The 21,935-nt window shown below is 36.5% G+C and overlaps 1 protein-coding gene across 2 annotated transcripts in view; it reads left to right on the top strand.

Moving 5' to 3' along the window:
• Positions 1–14,129, top strand: part of SCYL2 (SCY1-like 2 (S. cerevisiae)) — a 31,884-nt gene extending 17,755 nt beyond the window's left edge. Inside the window, exons 8-17 of one of the 2 annotated variants that reach the window (XM_009882579.1) lie at positions 669–845; positions 4,541–4,663; positions 5,936–6,049; positions 6,530–6,662; positions 8,424–8,542; positions 9,194–9,294; positions 10,045–10,111; positions 10,239–10,328; positions 11,445–11,564; positions 12,168–14,129. In XM_009882579.1, the coding sequence (XP_009880881.1) occupies positions 669–845; positions 4,541–4,663; positions 5,936–6,049; positions 6,530–6,662; positions 8,424–8,542; positions 9,194–9,294; positions 10,045–10,111; positions 10,239–10,328; positions 11,445–11,564; positions 12,168–12,818 (1,695 nt within the window). In that variant the 3' untranslated portion in view covers positions 12,819–14,129. The remainder of the gene's footprint in view (positions 1–668; positions 846–4,540; positions 4,664–5,935; positions 6,050–6,529; positions 6,663–8,423; positions 8,543–9,193; positions 9,295–10,044; positions 10,112–10,238; positions 10,329–11,444; positions 11,565–12,167) is intronic. The other variant, XM_009882578.1, reaches the window with a different exon arrangement.
• The last annotated feature ends 7,806 nt before the right edge of the window (positions 14,130–21,935 follow it).

The following is a 21,935-nucleotide window of genomic DNA, read 5'->3' as shown; positions in this document are numbered from 1 at the left end:
GGGGACTGTGCCCTTGAACTGTGTATTTCTCTTTATTGACTTTAAAAGCATTTAGGGATGTCTACAGGAGACATCCACGGTGTAAATACCTATTTTGTCAGCAGAATCCCATGTAGGGAACGTACCTAGAGTTTTACTGGGAAGTATAGTAGGATTATGTGTTTGTTCAGTGTGTGATGGGGTACTAATACCTATTTTGTCAGCAGAATCCCATTTAGGGAACGTACCTGGAGTTTTACAGGGAAGTCTAGTAGGATTATGTGTTCAGTGTGTGATGGGGTACCGAAAAACTGATTATTTTGAGGGAGGTGATGGGGTCTTTTTTAAGGTTCTTTTTAGGGTCTTTTTTAAGAAAGTATATAGAATAAGGTTTCCAAAACTCATGTACGTGACTGAAAGCCCTATTTTCTGTACAGTTAATTGCTTTTTGTTGACCTTCACAGTTGTTATAGTCTCCACTTATGTTTTGAGTGCAAACAGAGAAAAGTAAGCAAAGTAGTACAGTGTAAATTAGCTAAAGTATACTGTGAAAATAAAGAGTTCAAAATTGAAAATTGTCTATCTGCTTTTTGTAAATATCAGGTTAATACAAAAGCTGTTGAGCTGGCACAATAGTAACTTCCTGCAATGCAGTACAATGTGATGCATGATTGTTTTTTTTCTTTTAGCGTGTCATAATTCAGCGAATTTTGCCTTGCTTGACTTCTGAATTTGTGAATCCTGATATGGTACCCTTTGTCTTGCCTAATGTTCTCCTAATTGCTGAGGAATGCACCAAAGAAGAATATATCAGGCTCATTCTGCCTGATCTTGGTCCTGTTTTTAAGCAGCAAGAACCAATCCAGGTATGTTAATGCTGTTCAGATCACAATTTCTCTCTTTGGTGTTTTTTCCCTGAAAAATGACTAATTTTTTTATTTCCCTTTTGCAGCTTCACACAGATTTCCCAGCCTGCTCTGTAGTTGTCCAAGCAGTCAGTCTTGATTCATATGAAATAGATTTTTTCCAGGAAATTCACAAAACCTCTACTCCTGCTTTTTTAGATGGGTTTTGTGAGGGTATATTTGCATTTATAGATGAGATTAGATTAGCAAAAAAGGAAATATTTAATTTACCACTCAATTCTTCAATTTTTGGTTGATTGTAGAAGGTATATTTGTAAGCATTTTATCACTCACCTAGCCAATCTGAGGAGTTTTGTACAGTACAATATTTGCACCAGTAGCTGAGTCTGTCTATTTTTTTCTTGAATCCAGATTGCTGACACTGGGATCATGGGGTGGAAAAGTTGTAACTTTTACACTCTCTTAAAAGTGCTGTTTATTGATGATAATAAAATAGAGTTTGTTTGAGGGCTGTGTACAAATTTGTGAAATTTGTTTCATTTTATTTGGCAAATATGTTGTGTAAGTAAAATGCACTTTTTTTTTGTTGTTCACATGTATAAAAGTAGTAAGACATTATCATAACTGTAAAGGAATAAAACGCTTGCATCCTTTTGTCAACACCATGTGCATGATGATTCCTGAGGCTTCTGCCACTAGGTTAGGCATTGTGCCTCTACAGATAAAAGGCAGTTATGCATTCTTTCTAGCTCACCTTGTTTTACTGCTGGATGCTGTTATTTCTCTGCAGAGCACTTAAGGGGCAGGATAAACAGGAATGAACAAGTAGACCTTTTATTTCTGGGTTTCAGAAACCCGGATCAGAGAACTCTCATTATACTGGGGAGGGGGAAAAAGGCACGATTGTGTAACTGAGAATACCTCAGAAAATTAGAACTACTTAACGTTCTTTATTTTTGGTACCCTGGGGCTCTATGTTAGATTTGTTGTTGTCTTGAAAAAAACTAAATGTCTAACCAACCGAAAGCCAGTGAACATCTTACTTGTGCTGTTTCATCCTAAAAGGTAACATTGTGTTTTGCTACCTTTAACATCAGATTTGTGAGACAATCCTCACTGCAAAAAGTTTGTCTCAAAGTTATATCTGGAGCATAATGGGCATAAAAGCTGTTTTATTTCTTGAGAAATGAGGAAAGCAAAATACAGACTTGGGGTCAGCTCTTAAAGAGCGAGCTTTGCGAAGTTTTTCTTTAGCTTTCTAGAAACTGTACATTAAATTCTTATGTTGACATTTTTAATGCACATGAAGTACTAGATGGCTTATTCAACTCTTATTTCTATGGTCTTTTTAGTATGGCAAAGTTTAAGTAATCTAGGACAGGTTTTCAGAATTAATATACCAGGAGCTCAGGAAAAAAAATACAAAGGTGCAGAGCGCCAGAGCGCAGAATTCCAGGTCTGCCTGTTTTTGTACAAGACAAAAATGTGCAGGTCGTGTGTGTTTGTAGCTCATGGATAGGGCGGATGGGGAAGGTGTCAGTGTTTCTTCCAAACATTCTCCCAAGATGTTTTAGATTTGTATGAGGCCCATTATGTGGCTTTTGTAGGGTACTTGAGTTAGGAAGTGAATGTATCATAGCGAGGCTCCTGTAATTCAGTGTGAAGAAATTGTTACCCAGTGTTCATTATGTCTTTGTATGAGGGAATCTATAATATGAAAATTGAATATTTAGTTAAACTACAAATTGTCACCGTACTCTTGGAGTTAGCATGGGGTAACTGGTATGCTGTAAATTACCATCCTAGCTTACTCTGACATAGCTTCCCGTGTAGACAAATCCTTAATTTATATCTGGGGGAATCCACAGAGAGTTAGCATATGAAGTACTGTAAATTCATATTCTAATACAGTACACCAAAGTGTACCCTGACAAGTACTGGGCTCTGTATTAATCAATGAAGCACAGTTTTAGCATTATTGTCTGGAGTGCAACTGCTGCTGCTTGCTTACTAGAGGGTGTGTTTGATTCTGTGACTGTGACTGTAGTTTCTACTTAAATAGATAAAAAGTATCAAATATGATCTTAGAAAGCTAAAAATAAAAGGACTTCATTGGAACAGCATGAACTACATCCGAGTTAAGGACAGGCAGAGAGCTTTATCTTGTCTTAGTTGAAAAGCATTGACAGCCAGTGGAAAATAGCTGAACTGCTTCTGTGAAATCTAAATGACTGTATCGTGCAATTTTTAATTTTAAAGCAATCTGTTACAAGTTCAAACATCTTGTTCTTATTTTAAAGAAACTTTTCTAATTGTTAAATAACAGGTTCATTCATGTCCTTTTCAAATTTGCAAAAACAATCAAAATGATCCCTCTCCAAAATATATATTTAGCTAACATAGAAACCATCATGCCACAGTATTACAGGATTGCTAGACAAGTGAGCAATGTTATGAGCACATGGATGTTTCAAAAAGCCAATTTTAGGACAAATGAAAATTCTTTATGCAAGAATAATTATCAAATCTAACTTTAAAACTGATCTGGTGCATCTCACCCTAATTCTCCCAAATTTGGGGATATTGCATCAGAATCCGTGTTCGTGGAATGAATGAATGAGTCTGTGTGTGTCTGTGTGTGTGTGTGTATATAGAATAGGACAGCACACATTATCTGCAGTTTAAAAGAATTTCTTCCCTGTAAAGGAAGCAAATGAAAGGGGAAATTTATATATGTGGTTTTGGTACACTTGTATTTCTACACTCTGATGCTTCTGTTTATTTAACATACAAGCACTGATTGCTGCATACTTTTAGACTTAAAAATTGAAATCTTTTCCTCCTATGAAATACCTGGCTTTCTATTATGAATGTGATACCATTCACCACGATTTATCCATCTAGTCTAACCTATTTTCTAAAAGGAGTTTAGATGTCAGTGGATAGTCAGTGTCACCTGTAGGAAGTTCTCTCACCTATGTGAGATGATACAGAGTTACATAGCTCTCTGTATTGGAGACTGAGCTGGGATGAGTAATTTAGAATAGCAGCTAACTTTTAGATGGCTAAGCCTTAGCAAGGTGAATCCCACTGTATAAATGTGCTATTCTAGTGTTGCTTTTTAGTTTAACGTGATGTATTTTTTTGTTGTTGTTTGAGATTTTTTATGATCTATAATTTCCATACAAAATAGAATAAAGCTATTTTGTGTCCATATAGTAGCTGTAATATTCTTTTAGTTCTGTCCCTATTTTGATTCTAGATACAGAGGGAATGCAGCTTTTATATGTGGAGTTGTGATCAAATGCTTTAAGGACAGCATTTGAGCCACAGGTTTTTGAAAGGTCAGCTTTTTCAATAGTGATGTGTATATAGAGATTTTCTTTGGGTGGATTTTAACAAAAGACTGTTGTAAATAGAAACAAGAACTCCCTCCTTAGTCATTATGATTTATTTCACGAAGATTAGTCTAGAACACACATATTTTGTTTGATTTGTATTTGCTGTTTTTAAAATGCAATAATATGTCAAAGTGTTTTTTGTCTTCCATGCCTTCAGGCAAGCAACATGGTAAGTGATCACATTTACAAGAAAACTTCTGAAGTTTTTGTAATATGATACAACACACTTTAGATTGTAAGTATATGTTTCTGGAGTTAAAACTTTTGGCTTCTGAATTGTCCTTCTTTTAATAGATCTTGTTGATCTTTCTGCAAAAAATGGACTTGCTTCTAACCAAAACTCCACCAGATGAAATAAAGAACAGTGTTTTACCAATGGTTTATAGAGCCTTGGAAGCACCCTCAATTCAGATCCAGGTATAGTAATTGCAGCCTTTATTTAAAAGATTTTTTTTCTCTTTTCTTTAAGCTGATGCGCCAACATTTTATGTAACCCTGTGTTTGTTTACTTGAAAAAAAAAAAAAAAAGATAAAGCTATGTAATATTCCTGAATGTTGAAAGAGATCAATGTTTTATTAAAGAAAACTTGTTTTAGTAAAATAAAATTTAGTTCCCCTACTTTCCAGGGAGTAACCACTTGATTGTTGTTCTAATGCACTTAACCTAAATTCTGACTAGCCGCCATAGCAAAAATGCTTTATAAAGCATTGTCTGTGCCACAGAAACTACGCAGGCATGAGTGCTCTTACCAGTCAGTGAGAGTTGGCTTATTCTGAGGTCCCACTGGTAAGAACGTGTGCTGGCAATTACCTTGGAAGACTTGATTTCCTGTAAAATCATACTAATATGCCTTCTGGTGACATTTTTATGTATCCATATTTTAATTTTTCTCTTTATGCTTTCTCTACCTTTCTAAGGTTCCTTTTTTTTTTTTGGAGATCTTTCTTCTACTGGAATTAAGTTCCAGTTACCCAAAGGCATTCAGGAGTGGGAGGGGGATGTAAACAGGAAAAATATTTCTTAAAGAAGGATTTGGATAATCAGATGTGACTCACCTTTGCAAAGCCTTTGCAGTATTATGGAGGAAGTTTTTTGTTTCTAAATACCTGGCTTGAGGGTTTTCTGCATCAGTAGTTTGGTTGCTCAGGTATTTAGTTGCAACCTATACTTAATATTGCTGTCTCTTATTTTTTTGAGATGGGGCTGAAATTGAGTATTTTTCTCTCTGTTGCTTAAGTATGTTTAATCTTGATATGCTCTTTTATCTTTCAGCCTATCATTGTGCTGCTGCAGTGTTGTTGATAGTACTTATTCAGATTTGCTTGATTTATGTAGGAAAATGTTAGTTTGATGTAATAACAGGGGTTTTTAATATAAAGGTGTTTTGTGAAAATGCAAGATATTCTTGCTATCCAAATATTTTATTATAAATTTATGAATATTCTTTTTGAAATCCATTTTCCAGGGTTGTATCTGCATATCATGATGCTTTATTATTCCAGCTATTTTTAAGTAAGTCCAGTAGATTAAGGTCAGCTTAGTTGAATATGATGTTTCCTTAAATATTTCCTTAAAAGGAAAGCTTAAGCAGACATTTGAAACTAATTTTGATGTTGAGTAATATTAGCACTAATTTAATAATAAATATACATGTTTCTTTTTAAACTTATGCACATTTTTTTTTATAGGAGCTTTGCCTAAACATAATTCCCACGTTTGCCAATTTAATAGATTACCCATCAATGAAAAATTCATTAATTCCAAGAATTAAAAATGCATGTTTGCAAACTTCTTCTCTTGCTGTAAGTATCCTAACAATTTTGTCTCTTTTTAGTCCTCAGCACATATTGTTACCCTTAATTACTTTGGCTTTTCTGCTATTGTGTCTTTAAAGAAAAGCCCATCAGTGTGCCCCGGTTTCCTTTTGAGCTTTTTTATTTTTTACAAATACAAAAGCACCGTTTACGTTTTTACTCTGACTATTTTTAAAGTTATTAGCAACTTATTATTGTTAACAATACTGTAAAAATTGTTGAAGCCTGTTCCAGAATAACAGTGTTTGTTCTGCGGAAAAGCCAATGTTTTGCGAGCAATGTGTAACTATATAAATTTTCCTTTCATGACACAAAAGGGTTTTTTTAACTTGTCTTGAATTTTCAGATGTGAAGGTCGTAGTTTCAGCAGCACATGTTTTCTTCTAGGTGTGAGTTTTATATGTTTGGGTTTTTTTTCTTAGGCAAAAATATAGTAAAGAGTTTTTTAATTCTTGTTGTACTTCACAGGTCCGGGTAAACTCACTAGTGTGCTTAGGCAAGATTTTGGAGTACTTGGATAAATGGTTTGTGCTTGACGATATTTTACCTTTTCTACAACAAATTCCATCCAAGGAACCTGCAGTGCTAATGGGAATTTTAGGTAATTAATATTTTCAACTTTCTGCTCTTTCGTGCTTTGATGTTGTACATCTGAGAGCTTTCTGTATGATCACTGATAATGTTTACATAGTGTATTGCTAAAATGACTACTAAAAACTTCCCGTTTCTGGTTCTGAAGTGCACCCTTCTTCAGCTGCCTTATGTGTTGCTGGTACTTCTGAACACCAGTACGTACATTTGTAGTCTTCAAGGCCCAATGCGGTTCTGAGTACTCATTGCAGTTCTTGGATGGTGACACTTCATGGACTGTATGGCCCACACAGGCAGAGAGGCTGTGTTCCTCAGGAGAGTATATGATCTGTTGTCTTTCAGATGCTGCTGAAGCTTTTAAGATGTCACTATTGCCTTCTCTTGCACTCTTGCGTGTCAGATGCTATAAATGATTGCCTACAAACCTACTGCTCTTCACTGCACGTTTTATTAGGCTCATTTTGTTGGACATTTAAATAAACATGGCTGCCTTTGCACTGAAATGGAGCATAGTCTGGGTCAGGTTTCACAAAACAGTTAACAAAACCTAATGGCTTGTTACTTCTGGAAGGGGAGGCCTCACTCCCAGTTGTGCTCTCCTAGTGTCGCTCTGGCGCTTGCCTAACTCAGGATGCGTGATTTTAACAACTTGAATGGGCTCGAGGAGACCAGATGACCAGAGTCACTGCCAAGAAAGAGGCGTGACTGCTTGGCCAAGTCTGGAAGACAGTGACCGTTTCTCTTACTGACAATACAGTAGTTGGCAGAAGACCATTTGTAACAAGCTGAGCTGTACTGGCAGCAGCCCTCATTAAACGCTAATACGTGGTGGTAGCATTATAGCTGCTGCTCCTACTTGAGAATCTCCTTGCTTTTTGCTTTTCTGAACCTTTGCCTTGTGTTTGCTGTCTGAGAATGAGCAGCAGTGTATCTTTTACTTTAGTTGTATTACTCCTGAATTTTGCTTGGATACAGTGGATAAGTGAACCCTAGTCTGGAAATGGTAGGCTGAAATCAATTTTATGTATTTGGGCTCTTCTTTTTTCCAGAATCATACAACCTTCCATCTTGTGTGTGATATCTTCATTGGCCAGCTGACAGCTCTGTTCTAATACTAACCATAGAAAGTGAGGAAAGCTGCTGCTTCTTTTGTGCTAGTATGTTCGGTATTTGCCACCAGAGGTGGACTGTTTAGGCAGAGAAATTCTCCTGTCAGAAACACTGTAGAACTTGTAGGCTTAACACTGGATCTCTCATGCCTGCCAGTATTCTTTTTTCAATGACTTTAGAATAAATAAAGACTATGTGTAACACAGCCCCAAACATTTGGGTAAGAATCTTTGTAAAATGCGATCAGAGAGCAGTGTGATAGTTACTCCTAGAGACGTGCATATGCTGGGAGAGAATACATCCTTAGGTAACACAGCTTAATTTCTCAGTGACAGTTTGTCAGTTTGTGATAACTCAGTTGCTCGTGATCTGTTCAACGATGCATATTCTCAGACAATTGACCTGGGCAATACATTGACTAATACCAGGTTTCATAGCTGCAAAGTATTACTTTGGACCTCCTCTTGTTCTGAACTTTAGCAAAGCCTCTTGCTATAATATGTTTGTGTTGTGGATGAGTACTTAGCTTTTATGATTCTGTTTGTATCTGCTTGCGCACAGAGCCAATGTATGTGCAGATGATGGATACATATAGAGTGCTACTTCGTTCACATTGTTTACTAAACTTAACAATTTTTGCTGTTTTGATGTTGTATGTCAGGTATTTACAAATGTACATTTACTCATAAGAAGTTGGGAATTACCAAAGAACAGCTTGCCGGAAAAGTATTGCCCCATCTGATTCCTCTTAGTATTGAGAACAATCTTAATCTCAATCAGGTAGGAACATGACTGTTGCATGCTTTTACTTGATAAATTGGCAGAGAATAGGTTTAAACTGTTGTCAGAGAAAAAATCATACGTTACTGTATGTCTTTGTCTCTCGTAAAAGCAAACAAACAAAACCAAAAAAACCTTCCAGTATTACTGTATTTGCATGTCTAAAGCTTGTTATTTTTCAGTGAATTTGACTGATCTAGTATAAAATTTCAGAATGATTACTATCACCTTCTAAATATCCTGCAAAAGCAGTTAGCTGTTAACAAAATTACAATTCAAATGAAAAGCTAAAGCATCTTTATGTTTTTTCCCTTGCTCTTGTTTGTAAATGTTGCAGATAATGTAGAATTGCAATCATGGGATTTTTTCTGAAAATGAACCTGGTAATATTTATTTGTGGGGTTTTTTTTGTCTGGGTTGCCCTACTTTTTTTTTTTTTGTAGCAATATATATTTTTCACTGTTTCAGTATACACTCTGCTTGTAGTTAGGTATCTAATGGAAGGTAGTGAAGGTGGATTATAACTTATTTAAAAATCTGCAGTTTATCTGATATTGTGTATTGTAAGTTTTATGCGATACTACTTTTAAGTAATATATGTCTGAATTCCATCACTGCAAAATCCAAACTTCTTGTATATTTTTTTTACAGTTCAATTCTTTTATTTGTGTCATAAAAGATATGCTTAATAGATTGGAGGCAGAGCATAAAACAAAACTTGAGCAACTTCATGTCATGCAAGAGCAACAGAAGTAAGTGTTTATTTATGTGTATATTAGAGAAGGAACAAATGAGCAGAGATAAATTTCAGATCATTTTTTAGGAAATGTGAGAAATCTCTAGCCTTAGAAATAAAAAAAAAATCTAGGTAATTCATATGTCAGTAGTTGAGAAATACCTCAGATAAGCACAGTTGTCAGAAAAGATTTATTCGTCCTAGAATTATAATAGTATTTTATGTCAGTGGTTTTATAGAGTAAAATCTTTTATACAGTTCACAGTTTATTATTTTGAGTCAATAATTTTTAATTAATTCATTAAGTGTAAAAGTTCATACTGAGCTCCACTAGTACAGTTTATGTCTTGCTTCTGTATTCTAAGTTACTCTTCTGTAGTTGTTGAGAACATAAACTATACTGAGAAACCAAAACATTGCACCCTTTTAGAAAGTACTGATATTTGAAGATATTTTGAGCTATTTTATGGAGTCTGATATGAGGTGAGATTTCTGACTCAAATTAACCTGGGCTACACAAAGTCTGTGTCACCTCGTTCAAAAGGAGGAACTAAGACCATGTGAGGTGATCATTAGGAAACGTTTACATTTCAGAACATTAACATTTTCCAGTCTCCTACAGGCATTCTGTAAAAATGGCAGTGCTCTCATAATGCAATTTCTTTGATTATTTAAATGCAGAAGAATAATCTGCGTTCTTGAGTTAGTGTTGTGGATGTGACTGCAAAGTTATCTTTTTGTAATATGTATACTCTGTACTATATAGATCGTTGGATATAGCTAACCAAATGAGTGTGTCTGAAGAGGCAAGATCTAGTAGTACAAGTAATCAGGTAAGTGACAATATTTTATTGTGTTACATATAGAAATGTGAAATTTAAAATTTCGTAGTCAATATTTATGTTAATTTAAATGACAACATTTCAAATAATTATGTTTTGTTTCTTTGAACCTAAACAGATTGACAAGGTATTTAATACTAGTGGAACTGACCTTCTAACCAGTGGATCTGAGAGTAAAGAGAATGACATGTCATCAACACAGAAAAAGGTGTGTTTTACTTTGTTTTGGAATCGTGCTACATCCATCTGTCTAATAAAAGGCTGATATGGTTGCATAAAAAGAGTATGTGTAGATAGTTAGCATATTTAAAGCTTTAAAAGAAAAGCTAACTGCTTTTGTATAGCACAGCACCATACATAGTCACATGTGAAGGTCCACTGAAAAATGTTCAAATCATATCCTTGAATTTCTGTGAAAGCCTTTCCTTAAGGCTATGCTTTGTACATAGGCATAGCTTTGTACAAAGCAGGCAGCAATTAGGATTATAAATTTTTGGTCATTTTCTTTCTCCTTAATTATAGATTTCAATGAAACTGAAACTTCAGCAGTGGATTTAGATAGGAAAATCAAAACAGGCAACTTAATGATAAAATTACAAACAGAGATGAAGGTAAAATGTAGAATTTCATGTAGTAGCAGAGACTAACATTTACTGCACAATTCAAAGATAAGTGAAAGTGACCAGTCACTATGGGGATAAATACAAGAAGCAAAGAAAAAGCATGGCATGGCATAGAATAGTGAACACAAGCATTAACTATTGTAGAACTCTTTTCATGTTATTAATTATGTAAATGGCTTCCCAGAATCTAGACATTTTATCATTTCCATTCCTAATTGTCTGAACCCTCTCACTAATTTTACACTAAGGGGGAATGATTTTGATTTTATCCTTTAACATTAACAAAAGCAGAGTTAAAATCCTGAAACGCCTCTTGACCAATCTTAAAATAAAATTCCCTTTCCAACTCCATGGTCAATTGCGGTTCTATTTCAAGTGCCTGTTGGCAACCATATGAAAACAAAAACTGTGAAGAACACCTTCTCTTATGCCCAACCTTAAGAAGACAAAGCTAAAATGTTTTTGTTGTGATACCTCTTTATTTGAGATCTGCTCAAATTTCTCTTTATGCTACTTTTAAATACATTTCAGCAATATGATAAATATTGTGATGGATTTTGTGCTTATCCACTTTATCTTTTGTATAAATAATATATATTGTTCTACCACATATTAAAACAACAGTGCTATTTATGAAATAAAATATCAGTGTACAAATAACCGTTCTGTGTAACTTAGTGTCAGTACTTTCCCTTTTAAAGGCATCACTTACACTAGAAGAGAAGCAAAAGCTAGCTAAAGAACAAGAACAGGCACAGAAACTGAAAAGCCAGCAACCTCTTAAGCCGCAAGCAACTGTAATAACACCTCCAGTGAAGCAGGTGAGAAAGAACAAACTACTGCAGTGTTTCCATTGGAGCTGTAATGCATTTTCCTTTCGAGTGCTGTATGCATTTGGCATTTTTTTGTCCTGGGAGTCACCTTTGTTTTCACTGGTAGTACAATGGCACAGCTGTGAAAAACTAAATCTAATTTTAATCTGCCTTCCATTTGTATCATTAGCAATATTCCCCACTTTTTAAATTTCAGGAGTTTCCAAAGGAATAATTATTATTGGAAGGTCATTGTTCTAGATAAGGAAGAAGCACATATTAAAAAAGGTTTTGCTCTGAAGAGTTTATTAACTAACTACATAAAGGGCTTGGGAATAAGAATAGGATAGGAATGGGACGTGTAAGCAAATGTCACAGTAGTACTTCGTGTATAGTCTTAGTTGATAAATTAAAGCTGCGTAAGAATTCTAAGTAGCAAAGAATGAAAATAACCTAATTGCTTTTGTGTATGACTAAATTTCATGCCTAATTCCATGCAGTAATTTCCAGTTTTTGAAAAACGAATGCCACTTCTGCAGGAGAAATTATAAAGACTGTTGCTAGAGTGTTTGTACAAGAGTAGCATTTAACTGTGTTTTGTGTATTTTGCAGACAAAAGACTTGACAGATACCTTGATAGATAATATGTCATCTTTGGCTAGCCATTCTATCAACAAAGCGAAAGTTCCACCTTCAAACAGCTTCTCTACTGTCCCTTCGATGGGCGTTGGAATGGGATTTTCATCATCTATTGACAACACAAAGAGAAATATAACAAATGGACTAAATACTAATATGGGTTTTCAGACTGCTGGATTCAGTATGGGAGCTGGTCCCACCACTCAGAATTTCTTCAGTGGTCCAAGTGCAACAACAACAACCAAGATGAACATTGTACCAACTGCCAATATGCCAAATTACAGTCCTATGAATGCTGCCTCTGCAATCTCTCCACTGACACAACAGAACAGACCCCCAGATATGTCTGCTTTAGATAATCTTTTTGGTCCTCAAAAACCCAAAGTTAGCATGAAACAGTTGGCTCAACAGAAATCAAGCCAGTGGGTTAATCAGTTTGTACCCCCGCAAGGGTCCCCAGGTGCAAGCACTTCAGTCTTGGGACCTCAGATGAACATGATAGGACAACCTGGCTTTGGTATACAGGGTAATCCTTTCTTTGCTCCTCAGAACTTTGCACAACCAGCAAACACAATGACAAACAGCAGTTCAGCTAGTAATGACTTAAAAGATCTTTTTGGGTAAAATGTTTTGTTTTGTTCTTTCAAAGATCGATGAAATTTGGATCATGGGTAAGCTGATTAACATCTTTTTTTGATTAGTACAAGCATGACTTGGGGAAACTTTCAGCCCAGCAAACGAAAGACTTTTGCACTGGAAAAAAAGACTTGATTTTGCATTCACTTGGTACTGCAGTGGAATTGCGTAAGTGCAAAGTCATCTTACATGCTAAAGATTTCCTGTCTCTTTACCGAGCACCAGAGCACTGAAGGTAGGATGCATATATTCAATCAAAAAAGAAGCAGCTAAGTGTTTCAGAATTATTCAGAAGCGTTCTCAATCAACTCCTGTGAAATTTCCTACAAAATTTTGGTTTTTAAATTCAACAAAAATGCTTAGGGGGTAATAGTGCTAGTGAATGCAATCCTGCAGCCTAGTCCTTTCAGTGTCTGCGAAATTCTTATTGATCATTTGTCTTGCCTGAATTTAGCACAAACTGTCATTTTGCCTTATGACAGTTTGCAAAAAGTAAATTCTTATGCTGCCTCAAAAAGTTTTGTTAGCCATGCTACACGGAAAGAGCTCTAACCAGTATCTGTGTAAGAGACAAGAACAGAAAATGTTTTGTATTTCTTCCCTTGTAAGATAATTAAAATTAATGTGGTAATAAACTACAATAAGATTCAGGAGGCATAAGAAGCTGTTTTAGAATTTTGTGCTAGTTTGGGACAGAGTAAGAACACTGCTCCGATGGTCACGCTCATTTACAGCCTGTTTCACAATGCCAGATCCTTGTTACCAGCCCCATAGCAAAAGCAGCATGCCACTTAAGCAGCATTTACAGTGCATTTGGTGACATGATCACATTTCTTATATATTCCAGTGTTTTGGCTAATTTGATACTGCTTCTAACTGGTGTGAAAAAAGAATATGAGTAGTTATGGAACCTCCTAAAAAGAATGTTCTCTGTAAAATTCAGATGTTGACTGCCCCAACTGTCTTAACTAAGCAGTTCTGTGTAACTAAACACACACTGTTTAGTTACACAGAAATATCTTGAATTACTGCATAGATTTTGGCTCCGTTGGGAAGATGGAAAAGGATTGTCTCATACAAGTTGCACATGGTTGCGTGAAAAAACAGAGTGCCATAAATTGCCTTGACTAGAATAAACCATTTCATTTTAATTTTGTTTTAACTCAAGTCCTTATGAAGGATAGATGAATATGAGGCGAGTTCTCAAATACAGATTTGTAAGCTCTAGAATATATGGTAAATACACAGGTATTTCAGATCCTTTTTATTGTATTACTCCAAATTTAATAAAGCTCTCCAGAAAACCAAACAGTAGTTTCTTCTACTTCCCAGAAGGTGTATGTTCAGCTTGCCCATGATAGAATCTCTGCTCTGTCAGATACTACTGTTGGATTTTAACTTTTTCTTTCCTAGGAATTTCAGGAGCTTTCTTACATAATGTTTTGAAGACTATAGCTGGCTATTTTGAGAAGGAAAGAACTAGTTACCTTTTTTATGGAAAGCCTACAAGCTTTATTTTTCAAAGCCTTTCACTGAAGAAATTGTTCTTTCATTTGCTGCTTAAGAAACCAAAGGGCCTTATGCTGTAAATGTGACTTGTATTTTGTTATATTTCCACGGTTCTAAGCGGTAATAGCATTAAGCATATTTCTTAAAGAATTGTTTATGTATTATAGCTGCTGCCTTAGTCCTATTATTTTAAAATACCTGGGACCAGTGAAATTGTGGTTTAGAAAACAATACCTAACACGTCGTGATGCTTATGTGCTGTTAATATTCATGGTAAACATTGTAGGTTATGTTAAGGTATCTGTGTAAACTTAAGTACAATACTGGAACTGTTAAACTATTTCAGTTCATTTACAGTTACTAATACCCTATACTTTCAATTACACTAATGTCTTCTTTTTGAAAGCTATGTTGTGTTAGGGTAACTTAAGGCAGGCCTTTGAAGAATTACTTGAATCTGTATTCCTCTAAATTATTTGGAAAATAAGTTTATATTAAAAATAACATCTCTTAGGACTCTACAATGTATTAAATTAATACGTCCATGTTAAAGGCAGTCTCCTAAATGTCAGTGTCCTGGTCTGGGGTTTCAGTCACTGATCCCCCTGGACTAGGGGCTTTTCAGAACTGGATTTTAATTTAACCTGTTGAAGGGAAAATTAACTGAAAAAATTTGATCTGATTTTATAAACAGGACCTTCTAAACTGTGAGGTTTGGGGTATGTGCTTTTGGCATTGCCTATCTGAGAATATAATCTATATTAAACAAAGTCAAAAAATATCCTACAAATTTAAATTAAGAGACACTCTTCTATGCAGTGGTAATGTGATGGAATAAGATCTTGACCTGGCTCAAGTAATAGGATTTTTTTCTACTTATATTTGAGAACATAATTTTGATTTCTCTTGTTTGCTGCAATTTTCAAAATGACCAGAGTAGAAGAATAACAGCAAAGAAAACTGAAAAGGGTGCTTATGAAAGTTACAACAAAATTTTCCAGTTATTTAAAAATAAATAAAGAAAAAATAACTTCAGTTAAACTGAGAGGGTCAAATCCCTCTTCCTTGTAGCTGCTTCCTTCTTAGTGTGTCAGGAAACTGGGTTTGTGTGAAGTTCTCTAATTATTTCGTCTTAACTTAAAGGAAAGAGGAGTTGCAAGAGGTAAGTCACCAAGGCCGTGTGCCGCTTGGCTCCTGCCACAATCATTTTTCTTTAGAAAGTCTTTCCCAGTTGATCTCTTCGCTTACAAGCCGTCATTCTGGGGCCCTGCAAGAGGCTGCAAGACTTGTGGCCAGAGTGAATACCATTGTTTGACAGCAACAGTTGTATGTCACATCCAAGTTGTTGTTTGCGAAAGAGTAGGAGGAAGCGACAGCGTTACACAGTGTGGGCATTCCAGGGGTCTTCTCTTTCTGGACGTGGATGGAAAGCAATGGTGCCTTTAGCTTGGCCTGAAGCAGCACGACTGTCTAGCCCTAATGCAAAAGACAATGGAGAAAACAGGTCTGAAATTGGTATCTGATTGAGAAATTGCAAATTCTGTTACTGAAAAAGTAACCTGATGTAAAATAAGTTCTTATTACAATGCCTTGAGCAATACTGGAAATTACACAAAACTTCTGCCCTTTGTATTCAACCTAATTTAAAGGAAAAAGCGTGGAAGCCTGGCAGGTTGTGTCATCACCTTACAGCCTCCACCCTGTGCACCCGCTGTGCTCGCCCACTACGAGCAGATCTTCATTCCGCTGTGGAAATGAGAGCAGGATCTGGGCTGAACTGCCCAGCCCACCTGGTTGACTTTACGTTCATTTGTAAAGAAAAGGTAGAGAGAAGGGAGTAAGTTCCTATTCTTTAATTGATTTATCTGTATTATGTTTACCACAAAAGGAGAAAAGAAGTGTAGATAGCTGCACATCTTAAGTATAAGCATCAGTTGTCCTTTGGCTGTTCTGGTGCTTGCTAAATGGGCATGACTGAACCAAGACAGCAGTGGTTCCCACATTAGAACTGTTGGTTCCATTTGGTTTTAGGTATGAAAGTCTCTGAAGCATCCTCTGAAAATTCGGTCGTAGAAAACAAACTAATCCTGCTCGATGTATTAAAGAGGCTTGAAAAACCCTCTCTGTTGGTGCTGGTGGAGAAGAACCTTGAAACTACTGAGTTAGAGGTTAGCTTAGAAGCCCCTAGGTCTGCCTGTCTCGAGAGAAACAGGTATTGAAATGGCACCAGTGTTGTTTCAAGGATGGAGGAGGGAGCAGATCTTCTGTTCCTTTTCACACGAGTGGTGTGAATAAGGCACAGAACAGCCCGTGGAACCTGCTTATGCAGGAGGACAGCACTACCAGAGGAGTCCACCGATTATTTGGGAGATGGGGAGAGAAATTTTATTGGGAAGATGGGTAAGTGCCCTAGTGTTTTTTTTTTTAAATGACGATACTATGTCTTCCTCTCTCAGTGGTGATGTGAATTAGAAATGTCGAGGGGAAGTTGTGGCCTTAAAGGTCTGCACAGATGCTGAATACCCCAAGTAACAGGCTGATTTTTTGGATGGATAGGTGCACAGCATTTCAAGCCTTATTATTTCAAACTTTCCTTTTCTGTTAAGTTTTGTCTTTTTATTAACACCTGTTTCCAATTTGTGTAGAACTTGGACAAATAGCCCAACGGCCTTTTAAAGTAAGTAAAATGTGTGTTAACTTTTGTATTATAACCCCTGTTATAATGTAATCTATGTCTGTAGGTAGATAAGTAAGTGTGTATATAGATTACAGGATTTTCGATTTTTCACTTCAGTTGCACCAGAAGAGAAAAGATTAAATGAGAAGTTAGATTTGAATAAAACTCCACAAGGCTTCCATACAGGCCAGCAATTCTATGATACTTTTGTTATCTGTTATAAATTCTCATGCTTAGTCTGCCTGCATCTACGGGACTTGAGCAGAAAAGGAAAGGTTTTAAAGCGTAAGTTTATGAACACTGGATCCCTCATTGCAGATGAAGTTTTTGGACTTCAGAGTGACCTTTGTTTATCGATTAGGAGTTTTTTATTGGGGGTGGGTGAGATATAGCTGATTTGTGCCATTTCCAATGTAAGAAAAGGGAGGGGGAGAAGTACAGAGGAAATACCCTGTTGTATATGTGACTCTTTTTTGTTCTTTGTTAAGAGATATGCTGCATTTTATATACTCATGGTGAACTTTTACTCTGAACTAGCTGTGAGGAAACATATCTGGAGAATTTCAGATGAGTTAGCTGATTTTCAAGTGAGGTCCTGCCTTGTACCATACTTTCCATTAGGTTTTGAATGCTTTACAAGGAAATTACACAAGGCAGTAAAACCTTCGATTCGTACACCAAATCCTCTTGCCTTCCAGGCCTCACACTTGTATCAACAGAACAAATAAGCCCCTGAAGTTGTGTTGTCTTTTAAGTTCTCTGAAACAGTTCTAACTGCTGTACAGATTTCTGAGATGAAGTTGTAAATCAAAATGTGTTATAGTGAACTCAGGCCTTGTGCAAAATATTTAATACTTGTTTATATGTCTAATCGTACAGTCTCTGTACTAGTGGCAGTTTTATGTTTTGATTGTAAAACATTAAAATTTTCATGGGATTTATAAAGTGATGTTACTGTAGTGTCAGCTGTGATTCATAATTAGAACTGTCATAGCATGGCATTAGTGTATAACCGGTTTATTGGACAGCTCTTCAAAAACAAATTTATTCTTGTATCAACTTTTAGATCGGCTACTTAAAAATTATGTAAAAGGTACAGCGATAATTTCAAGAAATTCATATCACTTTGTACTGTGAATGAAGTTGCCTATGGAAATAAATGAACTTTTCATATTTTCATGTTGGAAGATACTTTTTTTTTTTAAGTTTCTATAAAATTAACTGCTAGTAACTTATTTAGAAAACTTTATCACTGTATTTTGTTTGAATTATAGTTTATCCCATGTAATTTTTAATTCCTTTCTTAGAGCAGTTGCTGTCCAGACATCTGTTAAATGTGCTCACACATTGCCTTCATGCAAAGAATAAAAGTCCTGGGGGAAAACTGATGCACTAGATGTCTCTAAAACTGGCATTTACATTTCTGAAAGCACACTAAGCCCATGTCAGAATCTGGGGTTGTGGTGCCACATGGTGATCTCTATTTGCATTTTCAGTGCTCACGTACTCAGAAACCAGCCCTGTCTCTAAACCCGGCTTTCAAAATACACTGCTTTGTCAGGCTTGGAGTTTGCCAGCACTCTGAAAGAAGCTAGTACGCACTTTTTGTATGATCAAGCATGAGACATCTGAGACGTGATCTGCTTAGGAGCATGATGGTTGGCTGGAGATGTCATGGGAAGAGAGAGTAAAAGAAGAAATAGCTGGATCTGGTGGAAGTGGAAAGGTGGCATCAGGTGGCTCCAATTCCCTCCTCATTTTCATTTCCTGAGGGTGACAGCATCCCCATTCCTCCCACACCTGTATCCATCAGGGGAGGACAGTCCTATTATATGCCAGCTTTTGGTCAATAGTAGCAGATGATGATAGAGTGAAATTCCAGTAAGGTGGAGACATACTTGATGGCACCCTGTGGAGAAAACCTCTGCCTTAGGTTGCTCAGCAGATCACAGTCCTGATCTGACTTGAACGTCCTTCACTATGGTAATGTTCCTTTTGTCCCCTCCGTTTCTGGACATTGTTAGGATCCGTAACTGTTACCTGTTTCTTAAGGTTCTTTCAGGTGCTGAAATCCACATGTTCTGGGTTGGTTTGTTGTGGCTTAGAATTCACAATTTCATAAGCTCTTTCATGAATTCAGATAAGCTAAGACTTCAAACAGCAAAAGCTGGAGGTCTTCGCAGTTGATTGGTCTTTGCCTGGAATGCTTTGTTACTGGCAGCTAATTGTCCCTGCTTCATCACTTAAATATATCTAGGCCCTCCTTTAGGTATGTCATACACCAGAGCTTTAGGGGAATCCTTCTTCTATCAGTGTTTGTCGCGCTGTGCTACCCTGTCAAGTTTGTAGTTGTGAGGAGTGCAGCTCAGTAGGAAATGAGCTGTTTGTGAGGAGTTACACAAAGAGAAATGGTTCATTCAATGTTCTCCTCGTGTTGCCAGACACAATTGCGCTTTTGTCCTGCACTCGTGTCACCAGCTGAAGACCACTGCAGTTGCTCTGCAGACTGGTAAACTGGCTCTTAGGGTGACGAGGTGGATTCCAATTTGTTGTGCCAAACTTACCCCCAGACTTACAAACCAGAAAGAAACTCCTACCTTCGCATCAACCCAAGAGCAGCTAAGTAAGTACAGTTATTCAAGCTCTAAATTAATTTACTAAGTATTCTGGACATAAAATTTAGAGTTAAACTATAAACCTAAAAAAAAAATTATTGCTTTTTTTCCTCTGTAAGACACCTGCCTAGGAACTATATTATGGCTCCAGTGCAGTTTCTCACAGGAAATTAAGGCAGTTGTGGTTGTGGAACAACTTGGAAATGATAGAGATTTAACTGTCTGCCTCTATCTACTTACCAATTATTGAAGGGTTTTTTGGTAAGGTTTTTTGCTTGTGCTTTAATCATTATTTGGCCTTTTTTAACGGAATTTCTAAAAATGCATCACCTGCACAACATTGGAAAGACGAGGTTTTACAGTGTTCTGCAATAGTTAGCCATTCAAATCAAGGATAATCAAAGCAGAAGCTCCATTTGAAACTACATCAATGAAAATTTTATTATCTTTGACCTGAAAACTGAGGGGTTTGGTGTTGGGAGCTGAGGCTACTACACAGGCAGCATTTGTTCAGGTCTGTCTCTGTGTCTCCTTAATGCTAGCTCAGGGCTGTGGTTTCCAAGAGTTAACGAACCCAAAACTTTGCACAGCTTCCTTTCCGGCAGGTGGCTGAAGAACCAGATAACACGGAGAGGAATAACTGGCTTATTTTCCGAACAGAAAAATCAAATACTAGAGAAGAGAGCTAAAAAAAAAAATTAGAAAAAAGAAACCAAAAACTAGAAAAGAGTTTGCCTTTGCCCCCTGCCATGCTGATAAAATAACTGCTTACCTACAGCACCAAAGCAGTGAGTAAATGCTGAGCTGATGTTACAGAAGTGATTTCAAATAAGCAAACATGCTAACGAAGCAATTGGATACATTTGTAACTAGAGTAATAACTTTTATCTGAAGAATCTATCTAGATTTTTTTAAATTATTATTTTTAAAGAATTTCTAAAAATAATTGTATCTTACAACAATTGTATCTTACAAAATCACAGCAGGAGAATCGGGAAAAGTAAAATTACACTCGAATGTCATTTTCATAGTTTTGTTGTTAAACAGGAACTTTAAATGTAGCCTTTCCCCAGAAAGCCTTATGCTACAAACCCTGGCTTTACTAGGTTACAAAATAGAGAAAATCTATCTAAAAAAAAATAAAATAGGTTTAAAAATGTTTGGATCACACTGCATACAATTTTGATGCCAGCTGTGCTCAAAGCCTTGATCTGTTGTATAAAACAAGCAAGAGAAATAGTTTTTGTTGTGGATTTCTGACTTGATAGATAATAAATGGCATTTCTGCAATATAAGTGATTTCAATATAAAGTACTGATATATTTTCATTGTTATCCCATGCAAGATTAAATTATTGATTAATCTGTTCTTTTTTTATTACTTGGCAAGCAGGAAACTCTTTAAAATTAGTTGAGTTTTTTGTAATTTGATTGTGCATATATGTTCTATGTTTCCTAAGGAATACCTTGCTTGATTCTTACTGATTGACAACCATTACAAGAAAATGATTTACAGTGAAATGTCACCTTTGCATTATACTCACTGCCACATTTTGCAAACCAGAGCCATACAGTTGAAGCTCTTTGATTAAACAAGCACTATACATATTACTTAAGCTATTCAGATCATTAACTGGCTGCTGGGTAGGAGGTGTTTCCTTATTCTTTTCATGACACAGATAGTACAAAGCCTTGATTTCCTGCACGTTGGAGAAATTAAATAAGTGGAGGTCTCTTCATACATAATTGCCAGTTTAAGTGAGCTCAATCCCATGTATAGCACTTATTTTGCCAGAATTTTTCTTAAGACTGTGTGCCTGCTCCTTTTCCAGGCCCTCTCTGGTGCAGCCATCTTTTGCAGCTCCTCTCTCTTCGATTTTCTTTCCTACATCAGTGCCCACAGGCACAGTGTGGCTGTGTAAAGTGGTAAAAGGGCAACAAAAATCAGAGTGCTCTGCCAATTTGACAATTTGGTGGGGTTTTTTGGTGATACTTGGTAAGAGAATGCTGAGTTTAAGGCAGTGTAAGCCTGAATTTTGTGCCTGTTGCTCTTCACAGAATCCCAGGAGGGTAGTGGTTGGAAGGGACCTTTGGAGATCATCTAGTCCAACCCCCCTGCCCAAGCAGTTTCACCTAGAGCAGGTTGGACAAGAATGCATCCAGGTGGGTTTCGAATACTTCCAGAGAAGGAGATTCCACCACCTTTCTGGGCAGCCTGTGCCAGTGCTCTGTCGCCCTCAAAGTAAAGAAGTTTTTCCTCATGTTGAGATGGAATTTCCTGTGTTCCAGCTTGTGCCCACTGCCC

The sequence above is a fragment of the Charadrius vociferus genome, unplaced genomic scaffold (genome assembly GCF_000708025.1).
Source record: "Charadrius vociferus isolate BGI_N301 unplaced genomic scaffold, ASM70802v2 scaffold72, whole genome shotgun sequence".
NCBI lineage: Eukaryota > Metazoa > Chordata > Aves > Charadriiformes > Charadriidae > Charadrius > Charadrius vociferus.
This window is presented reverse-complemented; position numbering and strand designations above follow the sequence as displayed.